This window comes from Eptatretus burgeri, chromosome 5 (genome assembly GCF_056783735.1).
Source record: "Eptatretus burgeri isolate ZD-2024b chromosome 5, Ebu_testis_v1, whole genome shotgun sequence".
In the NCBI taxonomy this organism is placed as follows: domain Eukaryota; kingdom Metazoa; phylum Chordata; class Myxini; order Myxiniformes; family Myxinidae; genus Eptatretus; species Eptatretus burgeri.
Window position 1 is genome coordinate 99,807,645 of NC_140965.1, and position 25,426 is coordinate 99,833,070.

The 25,426-nt window shown below is 43.4% G+C and overlaps 1 protein-coding gene across 9 annotated transcripts in view; it reads left to right on the forward strand.

The window, feature by feature from the left end:
• LOC147027047 (transmembrane protein 150A-like) overlaps positions 1-25,166 on the forward strand; it is a 170,104-nt gene extending 144,938 nt beyond the window's left edge. For 7 of the 9 annotated variants that reach the window (XM_085883148.1, XM_085883147.1, XM_085883151.1 and 4 more), the window contains 3 exons: positions 5,151-5,278; positions 20,110-20,287; positions 23,767-25,166. In XM_085883148.1, coding sequence (XP_085739274.1) covers positions 5,151-5,278; positions 20,110-20,287; positions 23,767-24,071 — 611 coding nt within the window. In that variant the 3' untranslated portion in view covers positions 24,072-25,166. Of the gene's footprint in view, positions 1-5,150; positions 5,279-20,109; positions 20,344-23,766 lie in introns of all 9 variants that reach the window. The other 2 variants (XM_085883154.1, XM_085883153.1) reach the window with 2 other exon arrangements.
• The last annotated feature ends 260 nt before the right edge of the window (positions 25,167-25,426 follow it).

Below are 25,426 nucleotides of genomic sequence, written 5' to 3' on the forward strand. Positions count from 1 at the left end.
AGAAACGAATGGTGGGTGGGGGGGGGTGCTTATAATTGCTCGGGGGAGTTCCGATATACCCTGTGGACCCATGTTGACATTTCCCGCACATTTATTACTTCGCGTTCAGTAATTTAAATGCCAATTCAATTGATACCGACAATGTCCCCAGGAAAAGGACTAACTGCATACGCAATAAATAGATTGTACACCGTGTTACTCGCTTCCTAACTTGTCAGTCCCATGTTGTGTCAAAGCAGGGTTGCGTCACAGCCGAACGTTTGGGTACCCGGTCATCACTGCCAGCAGTTATAAAGTGGCAGTTGTAGTTATTCGTCTTTTTCCTTCCTTATTTTTTGTTTCCATTTCCTTGGTTTTTACATTTTTCTTCTTGCTGTGCTTGAGCTTACGTCCAGCTTGCTCACCTCATTTCCTCATCCCCTTACTCTTGATCCTATTCTTCCTCATCCCCATTTTTCTTCCAAGGTTCCTTCTGTTGTTGCTCTCCCCTGCTTTGGTGTCTTTCCCCCAGCTCTACTGTATTTCTCCTTTTTGTGTTTTGTTCTGGTCCACTTTATGATCTCGCTCTTCCACAAGCTTTGACTTTGCATTGAAAAAAGGAGAGGAATTCATTCATTCATCACAATGAGCATTGAGTGGCATTTGAGGTTGTATCCATTTTGTATGCAAGTGTGGGAGGATAGGTTGAGAAAAGAGTAGGGAGGTGTTGGAAAAAGAATTAGTTTGGTGGGTGTAGAGGGAGGTGGGCAAAGAAGGATATATGGGCCTTAGAGAGGGTATGAATTATGCCATTATGCATCCATAACGTGTGTGGCCTCGATAAAACTGATGCATAACTTGGTATTTAAATCTAAGCTTCTGGTTGTTGAAGATGTAAACAGTAACAGGCCATATGAAAGGATTTTTGTTTGTATACATAGTCTGGGCTCGTGGAAGAACTCGTACACTGAAGGGATCAGGACGTAACGGACAAAACGAGGACGGCACGAGGTACAGCACATATCTCCGCCAGGCTGAACAGTATTTTTTATCCCACTGATAAGCTGGATCTGGATTCCGACCTGAACCTCAGCACCTAACCAACTCATCCACCAAGTTTTGTCATAACGCGTGTGCAATTTTTTTTAAATATCATGCTATGTATCATTTCTTGGCCCCATCTCTCAATGGTGAAGAATCAATTTTAAAATTAAATAATTCTCGCATCTGGATTCAAATCCAGATCTTCACCAAAATTGAATCATTTCTTCCTTGTCACACACTCAACCTGCCCATCATGTTTCGTCCAAATCCATCCACACCTTCTTGAGATATCCTGCTCACAAACAAGAAACATGTCATGCATAGCACGACACTTGTGAACTACAAATAAATAATAGTTGCCATGGAAACAGCTGGATATGATAATTTCGAAAATTTGACATATCAAATGTTTTACATGATGGAATGTTGTACGTAACAAATTTGGTTGATACATTTTCTAATTGTTGCCAAATAGGTGTTTTCCATGTTATGGATGGCATTGACCTTGATCTTTGACTAATTTTCACTATTTTATACACACATACTACACATGCATACAAATAAGCTATACAAGTTTCATTCTGATATCTTGAAAAATTCCTGAAGTTTGGCAACAATACAAATCACAAAAAAATTCCCATTTGATTACATTGGTGTGAAATTGTTGTCATGGACACAGTTTTCTCTCTGCCGCAAGGGGATTTTCCCTAAACTACTCATCAAAATGAGCAGAATCTGAAAAAAGAAAGAAAGAAATGTCATGATTGAATTATATTTTGCACCCTCTTAGCTTGGCACTGAGGTGGTTTTCCAATGTGGGGGGTGGGGTGGGGGGGGGGTGGGATGCTGAATGACTGAACCTTTTGATTATGACTGAACCTCATGTGTTATTGCAGAAAGCCCTCAGGTAGAAGGACCAACTGGGTCTATAGGATTTTAGGGGACTAACGATTCTAATTGGGTCTGCAGGGTTTTTGGGAACATAGGGGTCTTGAGGGTGTAGGCTGTCTAAAAGGTCTAAAGGCTCTAAAGGTCTTTATATCTAAAAGTTATGTTCCAATAATTCATAGAGGTAATTAATAGACATAATCACTGTCCAACTCGCGTTCAAATGGTACGTAATTAATAGACATACTCATCAAGGTCGACAAAGACTTCACCTCAACGAGAGTTCATCGTCCACCCATACTTTTCAGTTGATGTACACGATATAGATATCAAATGAATCTGCTGAAAATTGACGATTGATGTGACCTTGACCTTTGATCTATTGACCTCACAAACTATTGGCTTCCAGCTTGTCACTACCTCTATGAAGTGGTGAAGATTGGAGTGAAAACATGATCTGTAGGCGATTGACACATAAACAATCAATAACAGACCAGACCACACCAACCAATATACTCATGAGTCTTCGATTTTGCAATTCACAGACAGACGGATGAAAACATATAACTTCCGCTCACCGGTTAATAGGATGCAAAACATGCATGCATGCATTCAGCCATGAGCCAGACTCGGTAATTTTTGGCCACCGGTACCATCCAAGGAGAATAATGCTCATTGTAATTTTTGGCAGGGTATGCATCTCTACAGTCAGAAAGTATGTGATGGCATTGCATTGGTGGTAGCCTTTTGTGTGTTATTAGCCGTTAAGTAACCCCGTCCCAAAATAAACTTTTCTGAAACCTGCGTAAGACAGAAGAAGACATTCTATTTAAAAACTAATTGGTCTTTCTTATTATCGGCTATATCTTCTTGAAAATTGTTTGGCACGTAGATCATGTTATTTGCTTTTGAAAACAGTTGTTAAAACTGGCCTAGCATTTAGTGTTTGCAATTACAGGCACTGATAGTCCAGTGCTGATACATTGCAGAACATATCCATCTTTGAGTCAGACGATGGAGAAAGTTTAGATGAGGATATTGAAGAACTGGATAATGATTATGATTTTTAAGTTCATCTTGAACATTTTATATCACTTACAATCAGTGCATATGATCAGAGATGTCTTAGAAACTATAAAGAACCCGTCTTTGGTTCATGACAATATGTTTATCAGCAACACGTTTGGCCGAGGTAATAGCCTTGTTCGTGTGGAACACCACATTTGTGTTTCTATTCTGTAATTTTATGCCCGACAACAGAAGATTGTGTTTCATTTTCACCTTTGACTCATTCATCAGATTGCACATGATTAACCATCTTGCTACCGTCTTATTGGTTTATATTGTGCAATATGGGTGTTTGATACCTTCATATGTGCATTACCGAGTATCTAAATCCCTGAAATTCTGTATTTGTTGAGAAATTACAGGGAAAAAACATTAATCTTGTTCATGAACATGCTATCATTTACCTTTGTTTGATTCTTGGAAAGTATCCTTCAATAACAACAGGGAAAATATCATGACATTGACCAAACTACATAAATCCATCCAAATTAGGTATTTTTTTTTCATTTTGGGGGTAGGGTAACATTGTCTGCTATGCTGATCTTAATATACAACATACAAAAAAGAAATTTAGATTTTTGGATTTCTTAATAAATTTGCTCAACACCCATGTAATTATATTGTTCCAGAACTTTTATTTACTTTCCACAGTAAATGAAAGACAAATACTTTTCTAAAGGTGATATGATTTATCATACAGGAAATGGACACTGATATATAAGTGTCACCAATGACATACCTTTCAACCGAAGCATGTTTAACACTTTTTGTTGAGAAGCAAGTTATCCTGGCAAAAGGTGAGACAAATTTCAATGTTAATGTTTGACTGATAAAAAAAATGCTGTTAAGCTGAAGTAGGATGTCTTACCTTGTACTGGCCATTTTGCACAAAAGCTTATTTAAGGGTAGGCATATAAACAGGGTGATAAAACACAAAAAGCTACCACCGATGCAATGCTTTCACATATTTTCCTAACTCTTGGGTTGTATACCTTGCCAAAAATCACTGAGAATTATTCCCCCCAGATGGGTACCGAGCAACCCTACTGGCTCATGGACGACATGGGGGGGAATAATTGGATCCAATACAATAATAATTGTATCCAATATGGATAGAGAAGGAAACTCCAAGGAGGGAAAACTGGAAAATTGGATGGAGGAGGGATTTGGGTGGGGTTAACAAGGGTAGAAAAGATGGTTTTGGATTGGAGACGATCTGAGATGCTGGTGAGCAACTGTCTTGAAGATCTGGATTCGAGGGAAGAATGAGATCGATGAGAATGTGGAAGTTGATTCCACAGGCAGGAAAAAAGAGGAACAAATCAGTGGAAGTGAGCAGTGATCCTGGATTTAGGTATTTTCATCAGAATGAGGTGGATGGTGGACTGTGTGAGCCCTGCAGAAACATATGGGTGTGTGTGTGTGTGTGTGTGTGTGTGTGTGTGTGTGTGTGTGTGTGTGTGTGTGTGTGTGTGTGTGTGTGTGTGTGTGTGTGTGTGTGTGTGTGTGTGTGTGTGTGTGTGTGTGTGTGTGGACACAAAGCAAGGAAAGAGCAGAGGGTGCGAGACCAGAAAGAAGGCGGTAGAAGACAGTGACCACCAACCTGTCTGTGATGGCGAAGTGATAGGCCCATAGGCTGAGCTTCAGTGTGCGAGATTCCAATAATCTTGAAGGCCTTGGTTTCCACAGTGGCAAGCTGAGCAAGATGTGAGACAGGGTAAGCCAGCCCATAGGGGAGAGTAGTACTTCATCAAGCTGTGGATGAAAGCCTTGTAGGTGGATAGGAGTTCAGGTGTGCCAAGGACTTTGTAAAACGGAGTATGCTCAGTTGGCGGCTGGCTTTGGAGGCCAACGTTGAAATGTGGTTTGCCAAAGAAAGATCACAGCTGGTAATGAGACCCAAAAGTTTGAATGACCGATAGAAATAGGTTTTAATGGAATCCAATTCCATTAATAACACTTTCATTATTTATTTATTCATTAACTGGTCATTGTTATTTGGTGTTCATGAAGATCACATTCAGTACTTATTCACTGATGTCAAATTTTATTCCCGTTTCACATTATGCTGCAAACACTTGCTGACACACTCCCAACCTGAGCATCCTTGCACTGTTTCATTATGCATCCCTATGTCCCTTCCCAACCTCCCTCACTGTTCTTGATCTCAGTGCTATGGATTTGCTCTCTACGCTACTGCCAATTAGTAGAGCAGCAGCAGCAGTCATTGCTGAACCGACTGGCGCTTGGTGCTGGCAGTGTCAGCGCCATGGGCCTAATTGCTGTGAGCAACTTCCAGGTAATGAACGTATTTGTATCACAACTGCAGCCTGGTGTTGGCCAGAATACTGACACCAAGTGTCTCAATTTCATTTCAAATTGTTTGAATAATATGCAATCATTTAATTTGTGAATTTCAAACGATAGATTCTGGTATTTGATTAACAGGATAGTTGTCAAGGTGGTTGTTTTTTTTGGATGATGAAGTCGAGTATTTATCATTTGCTTGGATGCTTTTCTATCCAGCATTATTTAAATTGGTTTCTGAATGAAATGCTGCAAATTTTATTTCCACTTGCTCTGAACTGAAGATATGTTTCGTTCATTGAATGATTAAATTGGATGTAACTATTCGAGGTGATGTATCTGTTGATGGGAGAGGGGGAAGCAGTCGAAGTTCTGATATTCTCAATTTTATTCATCGTGGCAAAATTAAATTTTGAAAAAGAGAATCGGAGATTTTTATACATAGAAATACAAAATAATGTCTACAATCGATGTATATTTTCAAATAAATATTTATTTTCGGTTTACTTATAGCCTCTCCTGAAAGGGAGAAACCATTCGAATTTGTCATTGTCAGGATCCAGACCTGCTTTCATATCGGAGAGTGCGCTGGTACCATCCGGCAGAGTTTTACTTTGTGCAGCATCCTTTGCTGTCCTAATTTTAATAGCTTGAAAGGATTCCACGAAAAGAATGCAAAACTGCATTCCTTTGTAAAGGAATAGGAAGGGAGGGGTAGGCGAGACTCTGTCTGGTTGTGCAAATGCGTCGAGTGGCCCCACCCCCATCAGGCTGATTGACATATATATATATATATATATATATATATATATATATATATATATGTATATGTATATATATGTATATATATATATATATATATATATATATATATATATGTATATGTATATGTATATATATAGCCTGGTGTTGGCGCAGTGGTAAGGGCAGCAGCTTGGGATCCAAAAGGTCCTGAGTTCAAGCCCCGTTAGACCACTGAATTAATACACCAGGGGGTTGACTCAGCCTGTCATCCTTCCGAGGTCGGCGAAATGAGTACCAGTGTACTGGGCCGGTGTACACTCCGGTTAAAATAGGTGTACCATATCCCTGTGTCGTAAGAGGCGACCAGGGTTGCGTCAGGAAGGGCATCCGGCGTAAAACATGTGCCAAATCACTATGCGGATCATACGGATGATCCGCTGTGGCGACCCCGAAAGGGAGCAGCCGAAAGAAGAAGAAGAAGAAGAAGATGTATATGTATATATATATATATATATATATATATATATATATATATATATATATATATATATATATATATATATATATATATATATATATACATATTGGTGTGGTTGATGTTGGAATATTATCAGGAAGTTGGTGATTGCAACAACCCACACATTTCTCGACAGTATGACGATTTAGAATGCTAGATCATCTATAAAGTATGTATTACAACATTTGTAAATCAGTCGTTGAACATACATATATAATATATATATATATATATATATATATATATATATATATATATATATATATATATATTCTTTAAAAAAGAAACGAGTAATAAAAACATTTTAAAAATTGTAAAAGGATGTAGGGATGATATTCCAAAGAGTATGTAAACAAGGTTGGAATGGTCATGAGACGTGATCATGTGAAACCATCCCTACATCTTTCTTTGAAAAGTGGTTGTCCCGATAAAAGTTAGAAAACGCACGCACACACACACACGGTGTCTTTCCTCACAAATTTGATTTTGGGTCATTCCTGGTGGAACGTTTTTTTAACATCTTTCAACTTTGCTTTAGGTTGGGATTTGTGATGTCATGCCATCGACTTGGCTTTAGTTACGTATTGTTGCCACTGAACAACCTGATTGTTCAAGATCAAAGTAAATATGAGTACGAATTATTAGGTCATCTCTACCGAGATGACTTAATAAAGCTGGACCAAATGTCCATCCTTCCGTCCGTCTGTCAACAATTTTTCTTTCCGATCTTGATGAAACTTAGTATGTGGGAAGAGGTCGATGAGTGTTACACAATGATATAACGTTTGTCCAGGTTCAAGGTCAGGGTCAAGGTCACGAGGTCACGTAAGTTATAAAAAATCACCATTTTCAAAACCTATCTAGTCTGCTATTCTACAAGATATTCGGCAACTGTTTATTGATTATGATAGTAAAAAATATTATCTTGTATCGAACCGGGCAGATTTTTGAATTTCCTTCCCGTTTGGCCGCCACGTAACCTGGAAGATGGTCAAAAACACCTCCTGGTACAAAGAAAACTTTTTACTTCCGATCTTGATAAAATTTGGTATGTGGGTAGAGGTCGATGAGTGATACCCAACGACATATGTTTTTCCCAGATTCGAGGTCAGGGTCAAGGTCACGAGGTCACAAAAGTTGTGAAAGTCGCCATTTTCAAAACCTATCTCGTCTGTCATTTTAGGAGATATCTGGCAACGGTTCATCGATTATGATACAAAAAAACATTATGGAGATGATTGTCACCCCTACACGGGGGTAATTGTTTTCTACTACCGTGACTTTATTTTAAAAATAATCTTAAAGTCAAGTTTGAGAGACAAATCTGTAAAAAGATGTGAATATTTTGTTTCACCATCATTTATGGTTGGGGGGGGGGGGGAGGCCAGCATTAGGTAGGACTTGACTCAGTGCCATGCTTCACGAAAGGTGGATGAGTGAATACTTCTTCGTGCTCGTGAAGATGCTCCCGCTTGCCTGATATGTTCATAATTGATGTCTCCTTAAATGATACAACTTCAAGAGACTACTCCGAAAAGCATTGCAAGATGTGAAAATTATGATGATGAAACAAGAACGAATAAAATTGAAACACTGAAGTAAAGTCGGTGCACAACAAACACTTTTTCACAAAGTACAGTGGCAGGAAACATTGGATGTGCTGGCGATGCTTAACTTTGTGAACCTGATCAACCCAAATGTGTTTTACTCTAATCTTTATTTAAAAATTTGATTCTCATCCCACCGGAGTAATTTTATTTTATTTTATTATATTATATTTTATTATTTATTTATTTATTTATGTTTTTTAATGGCACAAAAAATGAGAAATATTTTCAGATGGTGAATTTGTGAAGGAATGTATCGGTGAATTAGTAAACACTAGCAGAGTACCCGCCCTATGGGCAATCTCGTTCCATGCATACAACACGTTCTTCCGATGCATAACCTTCATTTGTGCAGTGTATAGGCAACTCTGTATTCGCAAAAAAACCCGGATTACGTGCATGAAGCAAATACATACCTACTGTTTCAAATTCAAAACACATTGCACTGGAAAAGGTGGGGACAGGAATAAAGGACTAAAAGGTGGGGACTTGTAATACCCTCCCCCACCTGGAGCAGCATGACACGATACAAATTTACAGAGAGAATTTGCATTCCCTCCCTTTTCCCTTCCACAAAGATAAAAATACACCAATTGGGGTCAAGGTGGTCCAATGTAGCCAGTCTGGATGTAATTGGCCCAGAACTGTACGAGGAGTAACGCGACAAACAAACACCAGTCCATGAATCGTAGTATAATGGGTGGAAGCCTGGAACTTCCAACACACTTTTCTCCGAACATATTCTGTTCATACTTAAGAAATCTTCACATTATGTGTTCCATGTATTTACGCAGGTGATAGCGGATTCAAAAAATTGAATATCACAATCATAATCCTAATATTAATATAATCGTAATCTTAATATAATGGGCATAAGCCTGGAACTTCGAACACACTTTGCTCCAAACATATTCTCTTCATACTTCCGAAATCTTCACATTATGTGTTCCATGTATTTATGCAGGTGATCGAGGATTCAAAAAATTGAATATCATAATCATAATCCTAATATTAATATAATCATAATCTATATATTAATACTGAAGGACCAATTTTGTGCTCCTCCTAGCAGTCGCGTCACGTTTTTCTCGGTACTGTGACTTGGACTGAAAGAAACTTCGTAACTGTAAGAGTGCATCACACATAGTGGCAATAGTCAACTTTTAACTCTGAAGCAGAATAAACACTTCGTTGAGATGGGGGCGAGGAGTGAAGAGGCGGGGCGGGGGATGAAGAGACGGGGGCAGGGAGTGAAGAAGCGGGGGGCAAGGTAAGCAAATTTTTGGGCGGGGTAAGCAAATTGAAAGCGGGAGACGGGAGGAAATGGGGCAGGGGCTGGGGTGAATTAGGTGGGGTTGAGTGTGAGGGGTGGGCAGGAGGGCAGGGGCAAGTGGGGCGGGTAATCAAGAGATGGGGGCGGGGAGTGAAGAGGCGGGGCGGTGCTGGGGTAATTAAATTTTTGGGCGGGGGAAAGCAAATTGAAGGTGGGGGGTGGGAGACGGGGAGGAATGGGGCAGGGGCGAGGGATGAGTAGGCGGGGGCAAGCACGCCCTGTCCAGTCCATGTCCCTCGAGTGTGGGTGAGCTGGTGAGGGTGGTTGAATGAACGGAATCTGTCTGTGACGGGGTTTCGGCTAGTATTAATATAATGGGCGTAAGCCTGGAACTTCGAACACACTTTTCTCCGAACATATTCTCTTCACACTTCCGAAATCTTCGCATTATGTGTTCCATGTATTTACGCAGGTGATAGCGGATTCAAAAAATCAAACATAGATAGAATTTTCAAGGAGGGAATCGATGACGTCACAATCAGCAGCGTTCAGCGGCAAACCGACGCCGGGTCCCTTATGACGTGTTTTACTTGACTAAGTCCATGAGTTCAGGACGTTTGTTCAACTCAGCATTTACGACTTTTATCCTGCCATGTTGTTAATCTGTTGATGGAGGTAATATAGAAACGATGAATACGTCAAATCGTTCGTGTTACTCATCCGGCACGATGTGTCAAGGCCAACAATCAAAAGCGACCGGTCTCAAACGCTACCATGGGCACCCAGACACGCCACCAATATGAACTGAGTGATTGAATGCGGTGCAAAACATCTAAAGAAACTACCGTAACCGAGTATCGCGATCCGTCCTGTCCCCCATACCCGTCGTAGACGGGTATCTGCTAGTAGTTTCCCATTTGACCTTGAATCTGAAACTTTTCAATCAAATGACTTGTAATGTCCACCATGAACGCAATATCTCCACTCATGAGAACCAAGGACCAAAGAACCAAGGAAATCTCCATTCATAGCTCACAGACTTCCTCGACTGTCACAGCCAACGTGTAGCTCTTAATGGAATTCTCTCATGCCCTCTTCCTGTCCAGGCAAGATAGAGCAGGAGCTAGGTGACTTTTATTCAATATGGAAGGTGCAGATGTTTAAGGGTGCCAGTGGTGTAGAGTAGGGTTGGCAGATCCCAGAAACCCAATTCTTAAGTTGCGCCAGTGGTGGGTGTGGTTGGTGGTGCCACCAAAATCCAAGATGGCTGCCATCGATATAGGCTAAAACCAATATTGTCATACATCAAGTAATACTAGGCCGATTACAATGATCTTGGTATGCATTCTGATAGTTTTGGGTTTGCCCAATCTAATGGAGAGGGTGTCATTATCATCCAAGGTAAATGTCATGAGATAAAGATCAATATCACCGTTTTTGGTCAATTTTATGCCTGTTTGACCTTGACCCTTTGATTCAAGGTCAAATCTGATGACATGAAATGATTCCCCCATACATGATTTCCTATTAGTGCCCAATACATACCCTTATGATGTGCTTTACTTGACTAAGCTCTCGGAATGCACTAGCAAAGCTGAAGGCAATTGATGGTAGCATGATTCCTCCCTGCGAATCAGAAATTTCCCAACACATAAAACAGTCATAATTTGTAGCAAAGATGTGGGCCAATGCTGATTTAACAGAATTAAATCGGCATCCATCTTCAAATGATGGCTGAGAGTTGCATGAAGAGCAGTATGAAATCATTTGGTTTCATGGTCAACAGCTTCCAGAGTCACTGGTTCCAGAGGAAGAGGATCACTCACATCAAGAAAGCTCTGATGATGACCTCAATGTGTCTTCATCAGATGAAGACGGTCTATCCTCAGATGAAGACTAACTCTGATAACAACACAATACCATTCATTGAACTTAAACCAACCCTGTCAGTATAAAAACAGAATTTTTTCAATGTGGGTTTTATTTTAATTAGTTAATTATGCATATCCATGGTGGTGATAGATAAAATAGATCCCGAAATTTATAGAAAGTGGTAGATTAGTTCTATATGTATATATGCATGGTGGTGGTAAAAAGGTTAGGTAATATATAGAAACAGATTGTAGTGGGCCATTGTCATGCAAACCATAACAATTAACAATTTGTTTCTTTTCCAGAAAAGATTCATGCAGGTGGTCAAAATAAATTTATTTGAAAATTAATTTTTTCTTCTTCTTTAATAAGACTCACATTTTCCAATCAGAACACATTTTGATGAGTACAAAATTATATAAAATGCCAAGTCACTAGATCTACACTTTGTGATAATGACTGAATGTAATGGTTACAAATGAACTACATATGTAAAATCTGCCATACCTATAAATCTAATTTACCTTGTTCTTAAGTAAGCTTTCCACCACAAATCCAATTCTTAAGGCCCTCGCCCACTGGCCATATTTGCCCCCGACTGGCCCACTCGAACTGCCCCACCGACCTGCCATACCTGGGCCTACTGGACCGACTGCCACATCTGGCAGGTCGAGGGAAGTCGGAGGCCAGTCCTCTTCCCTCTCCTTCTTCTCTCTCCACCTCCCAGGTTCTCCTCCCGGCCTCTCCTCATCCCAGCCTCTCCTCCCTCTTTCCTCCTTGCTCTCCACCCCCTTTCCTCCCCCTCCCGTCCTCCCCCTCTCCACACCCCCTCTCCTCATCCTGGCCTCTCCTCATCCTAGCCTCTCCTCATCCTAGCCTCTCCTCATCCTAGCCTCTCCTCATCCTGGCCTCTCCTCATCCTGGCCTCTCATCCCCTCTTCTCCTCCCAGCCTCTCCCCATCCTGGCCTCTCCTCCTCCCCCTCTCCTCCTCCCCCTCCCCTCATCCTGGCCTCACCTCCCCCATTTCCTTCTCCCTCTCCTCTCCCTTTACTCGTCCCTCTCCTCTCACTTTCCTCCTCCCTCTTCTCTCCCTTTCCTCCTCTCCTACAAGAGAGGGGGAGGAGAGGGGGAGGAGAGGGGGAGAAGAGGGCATGAGGAGAGGCCCAGAGGAGAGGGTTAATGACACCCGACCTACCCAACCAACCCCACAATTTTGATCATGTTGAAAACTCGACGACCGCATCCGAGCATCGTCGACTGTCCCCGACCAGATGCTCGGGGGTGGGCCGGTCAGGGGCAGGTTGGGGGTCGATCGGGTCAGAGCGTGGACCTTAAGGTTATATTTTTTCATTCAATGTACTTATCCCTGTCAAATGGCACTGGATTGGTATTTGCATTTTAGGCACGAAGAGGACATCATGTATGGGGAATCATTCATGTCATCAGATTTGACCTTTAATCAAGGGGTCAAGATCAAACAGGCAAAAAATTGGCCAAAAACCGATGATATTGACCTTTATCTCATGACATTGAAAGTCCTTTCTTTCAAGCTTCTGGGACTCATTATCTGCCATGACCTTTCCTGGGAAAGCCAAATTTCAAACCTCGCCTCCAAAGTCAGTCGCCGACTGGGAATCCTCCGTCGTGCAAAGTCCTTCCTCGGCCCTCCTGAGCTCCTGACCACTTACAAAGCTTTTGTCCATAGCCTGATGGAGTACTGCACTCCCCTCTGGGCTGGTGCTCCTGCCTCCCACCTTTCTCGGCTTCACGCTGTAGAAACCAGGGAATTTCGGATCATCGGCATCTCCCGCAATGAGGCTGAGTCTTTGGGCCTCTCACTCAATCACCGCAGGTTGGTCGGTGGTCTTTCTGTCTTCTACCGTCTCCTCTCCAGCCTTGCCCCCCTCCTGCTCTTTCTGCGATTTGTCCCCACCACATTTCCTCAGGGCACTCAAGGTCAGCCAACAACCCCCTTCTGCTAAAACGACTAAAATCACGAATCACTGCTCACCTTCACTCTTTCATTCCTCTTTTTTCCTGCCTTTGGAATAAACTCCCTCACTCTATTCTTTCCCATTCTTCCCTCCAGGCCTTCAAAACAGCTGTTCACCACCACCTCTTATCACCCTCCATCCAAATCCTCGATCTTTTCTACCCCCGATAATCCACCCAAGCCCACTTCCTTCAAATTCCCTGCTTTCCTTCCTGAAAGTCCCTGTAATGTCCATCTTCTATTCCCCATGTTCCCCGTCCCATCCCTCTCCCCTCCACAGATCTCCTAATGTGTCTCTTCCCCACTATTTTGTCCCTCCCACTCCCGCCCCTCTTGTCTCATGCCCCCTTGATGTGCTTTGTTTGTTCGCTCTCACACGAGCCTCGACAAGGTATACAAAAAAAAATTGACCTTGGATGATAATGACACCCTCTCCATTAGATTGGGCATACCCAAAACTATCAGAATGCATACCAAGATCAATGGAATCGGCCTTGTATAACTTGATGTATGACAATATTGGTTTTAGCCTATATCGATGGCAGCCATCTTGGATTTGGGTGGCGCCACCTACCACACCCATCACTGGTGCAACTTAAGAATTGGGTTTCTGGGATCTGCCAACCCTACTCTACACCACTGGCACCCTTAAACATCTGCACCTTCCATGTTGAATAAAAGTCACCTAGCTCCTGGACTAAGAGTTCCTCAAGGCAGCATTCTGGGCCCAGTGCATTTTCTCGTTTTCATCAATGATCTCTCCAACTCGCTGGAAAATCCTCTATCTCTTTGCTGATGACTCTACCCTCTGCCGTTCCATCTCATCCCTCAGATCAGCAAGCAGCAGCTTCTTCACTCTCTGCAGAACTGGATAAAATCACAAGCTGCTCCAACACGTGGAACATGTCTTTCAATCCTGACAGATCTCACACTCTCACTATGTCTCTCCATTAGGACCAAATGGAAACCCCCCACCCCCATCTACAAATAATCTTCTGGAAAAAGTTATTTTACTCAAGTTTTTGGGTCTCACTATCTGCCATGTAGCCTGGTGTTGGCTCAGTGGTTAGGGTGGCGGCTTGGGATCTGAGGGTCCTGAGTTCAAGCCTCGTAGCCCGCTGAATTAATTCACCAGGGGGTTGACTCAGCCTGCCATCCTTCCGAGGTCGGCAAAATGAGTACCAGCTTGCTGGGATGACCGAGTCATTCAAGTATCCTGCGTCAGAGTGGCGACCTGTCCAGGATTGTGCCCAATAGCCAAGGAGACTGCTTCGGCAGCACCAACGCTCTGTACAGAGTATGGTCCCAATGGACTGGACTATCTGCCATGATCTTTTCTGGGAAAGCCACATTTCCAAGCTGGCCTCCAAAGGCAGTTGCCGACTGGGCATTCTCCTTCATGAAAAGTCCTTCCTTGGCACACCTGAGCACATGACCACATACAAAGCTTTCATCCACAGCCTGATGAAGTACTGCTCTCCCCTCTGGGCTGGTGCTGCAGCTTCTGACCTTTCTTGGCTTCATGCTGTGGAAACCAAGGCATTTAGGGTCATTGGTATCTACCACGATGAAGCCGAGTCTTTGGATCTCTCAATCTCACTGTAAGCAAGTCAGTGGGTTTTCTGTCTTCTACCATCTCCTCTCTGGCCTCCCCCCAACCCCCCCCCCAACTCTGTGATCTGTCCCCCCCCCCATATTTCCGTTGGGTGCTCAAGGTCCACCAGCAATCCCCTTCTGGTTAAACTACCCAAATCAAGAATCACCGCTCACCTTCACTCTTTCATTCCTCTTTTTTTCCCACCTTTGGAATAAACTCCCACACTCTCTTCAATCCCATTCTTCCCTCCAGGTCTTCAAAACAGCTGTTCACCACCATCTCTTATCTTCCCCCATCCAAAATCATGATCTTTTCTCCCCTATTAATCCACCCCAAACCCACCTCCTTCAAACTCCCTGTTTTCTTTCCTGAAAGTCCCTGTGGTGTCCATCCTGTTTGTCCCGTATACCCCGCCCCATCCCTCTCCCTTCCACAGATTTCCTATTGTCTCTGTTCCCCACTATTTTGTGCTTCCCTCTCCTGCCCCTCTTGTCTCCTGCTCCCTTTGTTATATGTTCTGTGTGTTAACTCTAATATGAGCCTCAATATTGTCCACAAAAAAATATATAGATATATCACAAGGCCACCGATCACCTTTCAATTCTGGTACCAATTTTCCCTTCATTTCTATTAACATAAGCACTTCGTCTTTCAAATCGTAAAAGTGTTTTAGCATATTTCCATTAAGCAAATGTATTTCACAGTTGGAGGTCAGATCTTCACATTAGAGTCCTTGAGCTTTAAAATTAATGCAATAAACAACTGAGAACCTCATCTCGAATTTTGAGAGCTGTGAACAGAAACCTTGCTGATGTATGATACAGTGGAAGCCCACTAGTAGAGATGTATCAACGTTCAGAGACGTCATATCTCCTTTTCCTCAGGCAATTAAAGCCGGACTTGCTGCCTGACTTGTCAGTTGAAATACCACATTGTTTTTTCCACAATTCAATGAAAACTTGTCCATAAGCACATTTCCACACTTGGAACACGGTCATCTCCAGTTGTAGGGTCCCTCACCTCACAGCACCAACATTTATTAATCAATGTTGAACTCTGCATAAACTCCACATAAAAATATTGCCAACTGAGCAGGATCAGTTGTATCAGTACTTTTGGCAAGAGGCAGTGAAAAGGTCTCAAATTTTAATCACGGTTTGCTCAATGTCACCAGAGATCTGACATGGTTCCACATGAGACTAATGATGTCAACATCTTATTCATTTTTCTCAACAATATCATTACTATAATTCACGGACCTGTGTTTGGTTGTTTTTAGTGCTACTCCTACAGTTCTGGGCCAATTCCATCCAGACTTGCTGCATAGGACCAGCATCGTGCCAATTAATGTATAGGGGTGTTTATATCTTTGTGGTGGACTTGATAGGGTGGGGGGGGGATGCAAATTCTCAATGTAAATCTGAAATGTGTAGGGCTGCCTCAAGGTGGGGGAGGGTATTACAAGTGAGGTCAGGTCAGGTATGGGAGCATGCGCTAGAGCAGCGCGTTACTGCGTCCACTTTCCGCCGGTACTGCAGGGGCCTCCATCTGGCCATCCCCCAGGCAGATGCCTGGCCCATCCCCATTTCCTTGAGATGCTGATCAACCTGCTACAACCACGAGGTACGTGGTCAGCCCATTGGCCTCCTCCACTCATGAGACCCTCTCGCTGGGAGAATCTGGTTAGCAGTATCAGCGTCAGGACAGCTGCAGCTGACGCTGATCAAAACGAGCCACGTGCCCATATAGCCGCAGCTTATGCTCACGGACCATGCAGGTAACAAATCTCATTTAATCTCTCTCAGCAACCGCTCGTTGGACACAAAGTCCGGCCAGCGATAGCCAAGGATTCTCCGAAGAGACCTGGTACCAAAGGAATTAAGTCGCCATCTCAGATCCCTGGTTAGAGTCCAAGTCTCACATCCATAGAGCAAGACTGGAAGCACCAACGACCTGAAGACTCAGATTTTCGTCCTCCCACACAGGTACCGGCAGCGCCATACCCCATGATCCAGTGAATCCATAACTCCCCAGGCATGACCCAGACGTCTGTTGACCTCTGACTCGCAGCCAGGAGAGACATGAATATCACTGACAAGGTAAGTGAATCTCTCCATGACCTCAACATCCTCACCACAAACAGGCAGATACAGGACAGCAGCATCCAAGATGTCATTGAAAGCCTGGATCTTAGTTTTGACCCACGAAACCCGTAATACCAGTGGCTCTGGCTCCTCATCCAGCACATTGAGGGTCCCCAAAAGGATTTCTTATGTCTCTGCAAAGATGAATGCATCATCTGCAAAATTAAGGTCAGAGATCTTGACATTCCCAAATGATGCACCGCAGCTTGATCTCTCCAACATCCTCCCCAGAATCCAGTCCAAACAAGTACTGAAAAGTGTGGGGGCCAGTACACACCCCTGACGAACTCCAGTAAAACTGGAAATAAGTCAGTGTTGGTACCACCACATCACACAGCACTCTCAGTCCCAGAGTATAGTTCAGACATCAGATCGATCAGTTTTGGTGGCATCCCACAAAGACCAAGAATCCTCCAGAGGGCATCCTGATTCACTGAATCAAACGCTTCACAGATATCAACATAAGCTGCAAGCAGCCCCTGCCAAAACTCTCATCTGCGTTCGGTGAGGACCCGAAGAGCAAGGATACGGTCAATCATTGACCTCTTTGGTGCAAAGCCTGACTGCTCTGGATGCTGGTGCTCAAGCAGATGGTGGCGAACCCTATCAAGAATTATCCGTGCAAAGACCTTGCCCGACACTGAGAACAGCTTCACCCCTTGGGAGTTGTTGCAGTCCTGGTGCTCACCCTTCCCTTTCCAGAGAGAGACAACAAGGCCCCTCTTCCAGTCAGTTGGGATGATGCCCGTGATCCACGCAGAGCACAGAACTGCATGCAACGACATCAGTGCAGCATTTCCTGCAGCCACGAGAAGTTCAGCATGGATGCTACAGATCCCTGGAGCTTTACCCCGTTTCAACCAGTTCACCGCAGCCTGTGTTTCCACAAACGAAGGTGGATCACAGTTGATTGGAGGGTCAGCAACAGGAATTGTAACACCCCTGACGTCCAACTCGACAGCTGGTGGATCAGACTGGTACAACCGCTCAAAGTAACCGGACTCTTCTGTCAAGAGCCCACCACCCTCTGCTCTCACTGCAGTACACCGAGAGATGGGCTTGGACGAACTCAATGCGTGAATTCCCCTGTAAGCAGGACGAAAATCACCTGACCACAGGTGATGTATTACCCCCTCACAGATTCCTCCCACATAGGCCTCCTTGTCCACCCTTAGCGCATGTACAGTTTTACACCTCAGCTCCCTGAACAGCTCAGCTCTGTCATTCAGCCTGACCCTGCGACTCTGGTCAATGGTTTCCAGCATCCCTTGAGAGACAAAATTCTTCTTCACCCCCCCCCCCCCCGTGAGTTCCAAGACATCCACCAGCAACATCAAGGACGGTGGTCTTGAAAGCACTCCACAACTCTTCAGGATCTCCCAAAGCACCCAGACCCCCCCCCCAAATCTCCACTCAGCCTGTTCGCACACTCCTCAGCTACACTCTCATCCTTCAGCTTGCCAACATCCAGCTTGTGCTGGGATGGTACTAACCTCATGGATTTAAGGTGCAACTTAAGAGTTGCTACAACAAGCCTGTGGTCAGTATTGAGGAACTGAACACTCCGATACACCCTGCAGTTCTGGATCATCCTCCAGCAACCATCAACGAGCACAAGGTCAATCTCCTTTGCCACACTGCGAGCGTTGGAATACCTAGTCCAGCGATGAGCTTGAGGGCGCTGAAACCATGAACCAGCCACCCTAAGTCCATGACTTCTTGCAAAGTCAAGGAAGTTATTGCTATTCAGGTTCACAGTTCCAGACCCATGTGGACCAACACACGTCTCATAACCATCCCTATCAGTTCCAGTTGATGTATTGAAATCCCCCAAGATGAAGTGCATCTCGCCTGGGGCACTGATCAACCACAGACTCGAGCGTGGCAAAAAATGCGTCCTTCACGGTGAGGTCACTCGCCTCAGTCGGAGCATAAACAGAGACCAAGGAAATGACACCCAAAGAGTGACGAATCCTTGGTCTCATAATACGCTCATTGACCGGTGTTACCTCAATTATCATTGGAGTCAGCTTTTTGGACACAGCTGCAGCAACTCCTTGGGTATGGTTACCATCAGAGCGACCAGACCAATAGTAGGTGTAACCACCCACCATTATCTCGCCGCAATCCGGTCTCCGAACCTCAGAGAGTGCTGCAATATAGATGTACAAAGGCATGAGCTCAGATGATGACAGGTGATCATCTCTTCGGGATAGGACATTCCAGGCACCCACCCGAAGGGACCGCCTCAGGTTAACCCAAGAGACCACCGTCTGCTGGACGACAGCACCACCCCAACAAACTCTCCCGCAATTTGACCCGGGAATGTTACCCCGCGGTTTCCTTCCTATCATCAAAGATTGAGGGTCCCGAAGGCTTTGCCCCAATCCCGTCATCCGGTGAGCTGCCCTGCGAAGGGAAGCTGCATAGGAGGTACTCCCACGGAGTGAGTTTTCAGATTTTCAAAAATGCTTTTGGAATGTTTTGCGGAATGAATGGTTTTCCGGTGGCCGGAGTGCAAATCCTGCCACCAATCTCCTAATAAATAATAACCCAACTGCAGGAGGACGTTCGCAGATACAGTTGGGCACTCGATATGGATGGCCGTTGGCTCACAAGGAGCTCCTCCGCCCTTTGACAGGTTTTGTTCTTCATCCTGCTGGGTGTCCATATCATACACCCTCCTCACCATGATACACCATCATCAACATGGGGTGAATAAGATGGGTACAGAAGTAAACTCTCAGAATTCAGTGTCATGTGATCATAAGCTGCTGTGAGGTGAAGGTTGATGAGCCTTGGATGAATCATTGAAACCGATGGTGCTTGTATCCAATTGAGAAAATTAATCGTTGCTAAATATGCTCCGTCAAGTAAACGTTGCTTGATGAGACACCTAAATACAAGAAATAGCTGCTCATAAGATATATTTGCAAATGGCATTTGTGGAACTGCTTTGCAAGTTGATGTTGGTATGATTTTGTGCTCACTTCTCAGATTTGGTCAAATAAAAATGTACTTTCACCATTGACTCTTCCCTCCCCCCCCTCCCCTTTTCCCCCACTACATCACCAGGTGGACTCTGTGAAGGTTTTGCACTATGTGGGAGCCTCTGTGGCCTTTCTTGCTGTCACCTTCTACTTGTGCCTGCAAACAGTCCTTACATACCGTACTGCCGGTTTGCTTGGTTACAACTGGCTTGGACATGCCCGTTCGTTCTTCACATTGATGGCCACCGTTACGCTCATCCTCAGTATCCTTACTACTCTGCCCATCACCAAGATGACAAAGCTTAGTCCGAGTCCACTGGTGATCTGAACCAAATGTCAAAAAAATACTTTTGTGTCAATATTTGATGACAACCGAATCAAATGCTTCAAAGCAAAGTTTCGTCAAACCCCCTTTCTTGTGATATGGACTGTCATGGGTCTCTCATGAACCATGAAGCCTCTCCTGTTTGCAATGAACAAAATAAAAATCGATTGAGTAAATAGACCGCTCAAGAGCAGATGTGAGGTGAGCAATTTCATCTTGTCGTGCTGCCAAGAATGCAGCGTTTACAGGCCTCATAACATGATGGTATTTTGCATGTGGGGAAACTCGTGTATTGATTAGCAGGGGACGGTAGGAGTCTAAATTGAGAAAAGGAAGGCTGATGGGGAGAGAAGGGAAAGACATTTGGGAGAAAATAGGAGTAAGGGAAGGGAAGGAACGCAAGGGAGGACCGGAGGTGGTGGGGGTGGGTGGGTGGGGGGGTCGGGGGTTGGGTGGTATTCTAAATAAATTCCACTTTTTTATACAATGTCGAGGCTCGTGGTAGAACGAGTACACTGAACGAATCAGGATGTGACGTAACAAAAGGAACAGAAGAGAGAGCTAGAGATATACATATTTGAGGGTGGGGGAGGGGGGGACGCCAACAGATGGGTTGAAGGATAAAGACTTAGACTTTGACAAACTTAGACAAACAATAGAGGGAGACTTAGACAAACAAGGGATGTGGGGTGGAATGAGGGGAAGGAGAGGACACATGGGGTGAACAAGATGGATACAGAAGCAAACCCTCAGGAAGGAAAAACTGGGAATTTGGAAGGAGAAGGGCTTGGGGTGGAGGGATGGGTGAACAAGCGCAGAAAAAAAAAACATGGTTTTGGATTGGAGACGTTCTGAGATGGTGGTGAACAGCTGTCTTGAAGTCTTGGAGGGAAGAATGAGATTGAAGAAGATGTGGGAAAAAGAGGAACAAATGTGTAATCCTAAATAGTTCACCCCCAAACCAAAAAGCTATTGAATTGAGACTATTTTGATCATGGTTAGCAACACTAAAGACAATGTAAATGGTGCAGAAAAAAATTAAGGTAAGTAGGTAGTTATTTTGAGAAACTTTTTATTGTTTTTTTCTCCAGAAGATAGGCTTAAAATTTCAGGATAATGTTTACCATCAAGGAAATGGAAAGATAATCTATTGTCATTGTATTATTGTAAACTGGAGGAAACTTTTCAACTCTGTTTTGCCTCTCGGGTCTTTGATAGCACGGCAGCTAAGATTCTATTGCTGAGAAAAAAGGCAAGGAGGATGGAGGAGAGAAAATAACGTTTTGCTCCTGTATAACCACCATATTCACAAACTTATTGTGACAGTAAGGAGATGCACAAGGTTATTGAATTGTGGCCTTTTATTGGATATCTAACAGTGTTGGTTGGACTTTGGCAGCAAGCACAGCCTGTAACCTACCTGTAACGCTTCGTGCAAAATTTTGTAAATCATCCATTTTAAGGTTCTTCTGTCATTTGTTAATAATTTTGGCCTACCTGTCCCATTTTCAACAATGGAACAACCTGTTGTCTTCGATTTCTGAAGGACATTATCCACAGTTTACCTGGAAAGGCTCAATGTGGCAGAAATGGCATGAACTTCTGGCAACCATAAATCGTTACACATCGAAGGTCAGTCGGTTCTTTACTTGCCATGCGGAATCTTGATTATGAATGGGTTTAAATTCCTGCTGCACTTCTTTATATAGCACTAGCTGAAGTACCCGGTAATACCCGGGAAATTTGCCCTATTTTCCTCACGCTAGTTAGACTGAGGCATTAGTTGTATGGAGAAAATTAGGAAGGCTTCTTTTATTCCTCAGATTTATGGAAGGAAGGCTTTATGCTGCCGTAATCCTCAGAGAGGTCATAGTTGAAGGCAGCCTTGAGCCACTCAATGTTTCTAGCAGCAGTGGAAACTGTCCTTGATGTCCTGCCAAAACCCGGACCTAGAAAGCTGGAACGTGTTTTGTGCTTCTCTCGCCCGTCGGTGTGACACTCTATTTGCAGTTAGGTGACACTCTCTCTGCAGCCGACTCTGCTTGCCTGGCTCGTTCATGAGCAGATATTATATCAGCAGTAAGACGACTCTCTCTCTCTCTACAGCTGACTCCGCTTGCCTGGCTCTTTCATGAGCAGATTTATCAGCAGTTAGCTGTTGCCGTGCACGTGCAGTTCGAGAATTCAAATAACAGGAGAATGTGTATGTTTAAAAAGTCAACGAATACGAACATTTTGTATTTCAAAAAACCCTAGCGTTTTTAACCATGAAGCCTTTTGTTACGATTAATACGCTGGCACACTATTCGAAAGCCTTTTTTTTAAAATTTTTTAAAAAATATATATATTTTCATTTTTATGGAAAGCCACTTAGCGCATCCTGGAGCTGAATGTTAGGTCTATATGTGTGTAAAGTTTCATCAAGATCGGTTCACTGGTCTAGGAGCTTATTGGTTACAGACAAACAGACAGAAGGATTGCCATTTATATAGTAGATGTGTTGCTTGGTGTTGGGGGATGAGGGGAACGTTCTGGTTGGAAGGGTTAATTTTCAAGTTTGAGCGTGCTTTCCCAATACTTTTGGAAACGTAATATGCGAGAGAGGAATGCAGAAACTATGTAAAGGAGGCTGGCAGAAGATAGAAGTAAGAAGCTGCAAGCGAAGTAAAGCAGACGTATGTAGCATATGGGGCAGGGGAGAGGTCAATAACTCAGCCACGTTGTGTATATAGATGGCCCCTTTCCAGGTTTTTGGCAAAAAGGATGATCGGCAATTCTCAATTTGGAAATGCAATGGTGTTCTGATAATGCATTTGACATATGTTTGTAATCATGCACACATGGTGGATAAATGAGTCGGTAGAATAAAAAAATTATCGTTTTAAAATCGCTTTGCATCATTTGGCAGATGCATTGCAATTGCACGACATGGTAAATTATCCCTTGTTCATTGAATGTAATAAACCTGGTGCTGGCTTAATGGTTAAGGTGATCTTCGGCTTGTGTGTGGCTGCCTTAAGATCTTAGGGTCTTGAGTTTTAGTACCTGTTGTGCTGTTACAGAACACTAGGTGGGTTGTCATCCTTCCGAGGTCAGCGAAATGAGTACCTGCTTATTGGAAACTGGGAGCACCGCATTAGCTGCACAGCCGCACTCCCAGCACAGGCTGCATACAAAATAATAATTGAATGTAATTAGGTGTGCTGCTCCATTATGCCTTTCGGTCAGGACTCTGTAATCAATATCTTCTTCTTTTTTTCTTCTTTTTTTTTGCTGAATCAAGATCGATCTACACTGCCATCCTCCTTGTTCCTCACCTCCTCATGACTCGTCATATCTTTGAAAGATAGTCCCTTGTTGTAGCAGTAATCTTGCTTCTGACAAACAGTGTTCTTCCTTAACTCCTCATGCTTTCAGGTGGAGCCTTTTTTGGTGAAGATGACAGCCGCCTGCAGCATGCCTCCGCCATCTGTGAATGGGCCTTCACACTCGTTGTGCTTAGCTTTTTTGGCACGTTTAGCTTCGATTTCCGTGTCGTTTCCCGTTCTACCTTGCTCATGCTCGTGTCCCCAGTGGCACGCATACCGCCAGACACTTCACTCATGGACACAGAGTCGGCCTCTGCCAACGCAACTTGGAAACCCCTCATGTCACCCTCTTCGATGCATGGGCGAGTTCCTCCTGAAAGTCGGATCATCCTACCTGCAACCACAGCCGTATGATCGGTGAATGAAGTCACAGTGGCCTCTACACGGGATGAAAAGGCAACAAGCATCAGTAGGTCATAAACACAAAGAAAGAGAAATGGCAAAATGAAGATTGGAATAGGAAGAAATGAGTGGTCTCAATTGTTTTTGTTTTTTTGCTTGTTTAAACAGATTTCCACTTGTTCTTATTTATCTGCCTTATTGGTTCCAGGCTCATTATGGGTTGCCTGGAGGTGATTGGTACAATTTGGACCTGGATCTTGTGCAATAAGCCTGGGTGGCAGAATCTTTGCTTTGTAAAAGGCTGATTGGTGATTATGCAGGTGCCAGGCAAGGTGTCACCTTAGACTCATTTCTGCCATCCTCATTGAACCAGTTGTACATTTCTGCACTTGGAGTTGTTGGAAAGAAAATCTTTTGTATTTTTTAAACTTTCTTACAGGCTGACTGTTCTTGAAAGTTGCTCTTTGAACTCTTGCACCCACATAACTGTACAGTGAAATATGCAAAAGCCACGGGTTAATATTGTGCATGGACAGGTTGTTCGCTGCCTGGTTGTTTGGTCATGTTTGAGCAGCTTGTTTAAATCGACTTTGCGAGCAAAACAAAAAACATCCAGATCTTTCACTTCAACACGCTGACCTTTTATATTCACACTCCTAAACTTATGAAAATGGTTCTCGAATCTACTCCAGCATCAACCTACACCACTTCCCCTCTACTCCCAAAACAAACTCTCTAGATTTCCCGGTTGTGAAATCTATGGCCGTGACACTGCCATGAATCATTCTGCCATGAAACTCAATCCAGCCTGAAATCATGCTGTTTACGAATGCCAGTTTTATTATTTTGTTTTTATTTCACAATTCAGTGCTATCAGCACCAAAACATTTAGGCCATTGCAGCAACTTTTAACTTCTGAATGGTAACATTGCATTTTTTTTTTTTCGATCAGTGTATTTTATTTTTTCCAATTAAGACGATTGGCAGTGAATTGAATGTTTGCAGCAAACCTTTTGTTGGTGTTCTGAATGCGATAAAGCAGAAAAATTGAACGTTAAATCGGTGCCTTGATTAAATGTGAGCTTTAAACGTGGCTCTCAACACAAACTTTTTCTAATTGTCGATTTCTGCACCAGAAGGGGTTCTTCCTTTGAACTATGAAGCATTATTCAGATCTTGTACAACCAAACTTTTGTTTGTGCAGGTTTTTGATACTGGCGTCATTGCGGGTGGTTTGTTAAATTTCCCCACTTGGCTACTTCGATGATGTCCTTAATGTATTTCATTGACTCGTTATACACCCTCCACAAAGGAGGCATGATAAGAAACATATTTTCATTGAGCAAATTGGGGGTCCTCCCCCAACT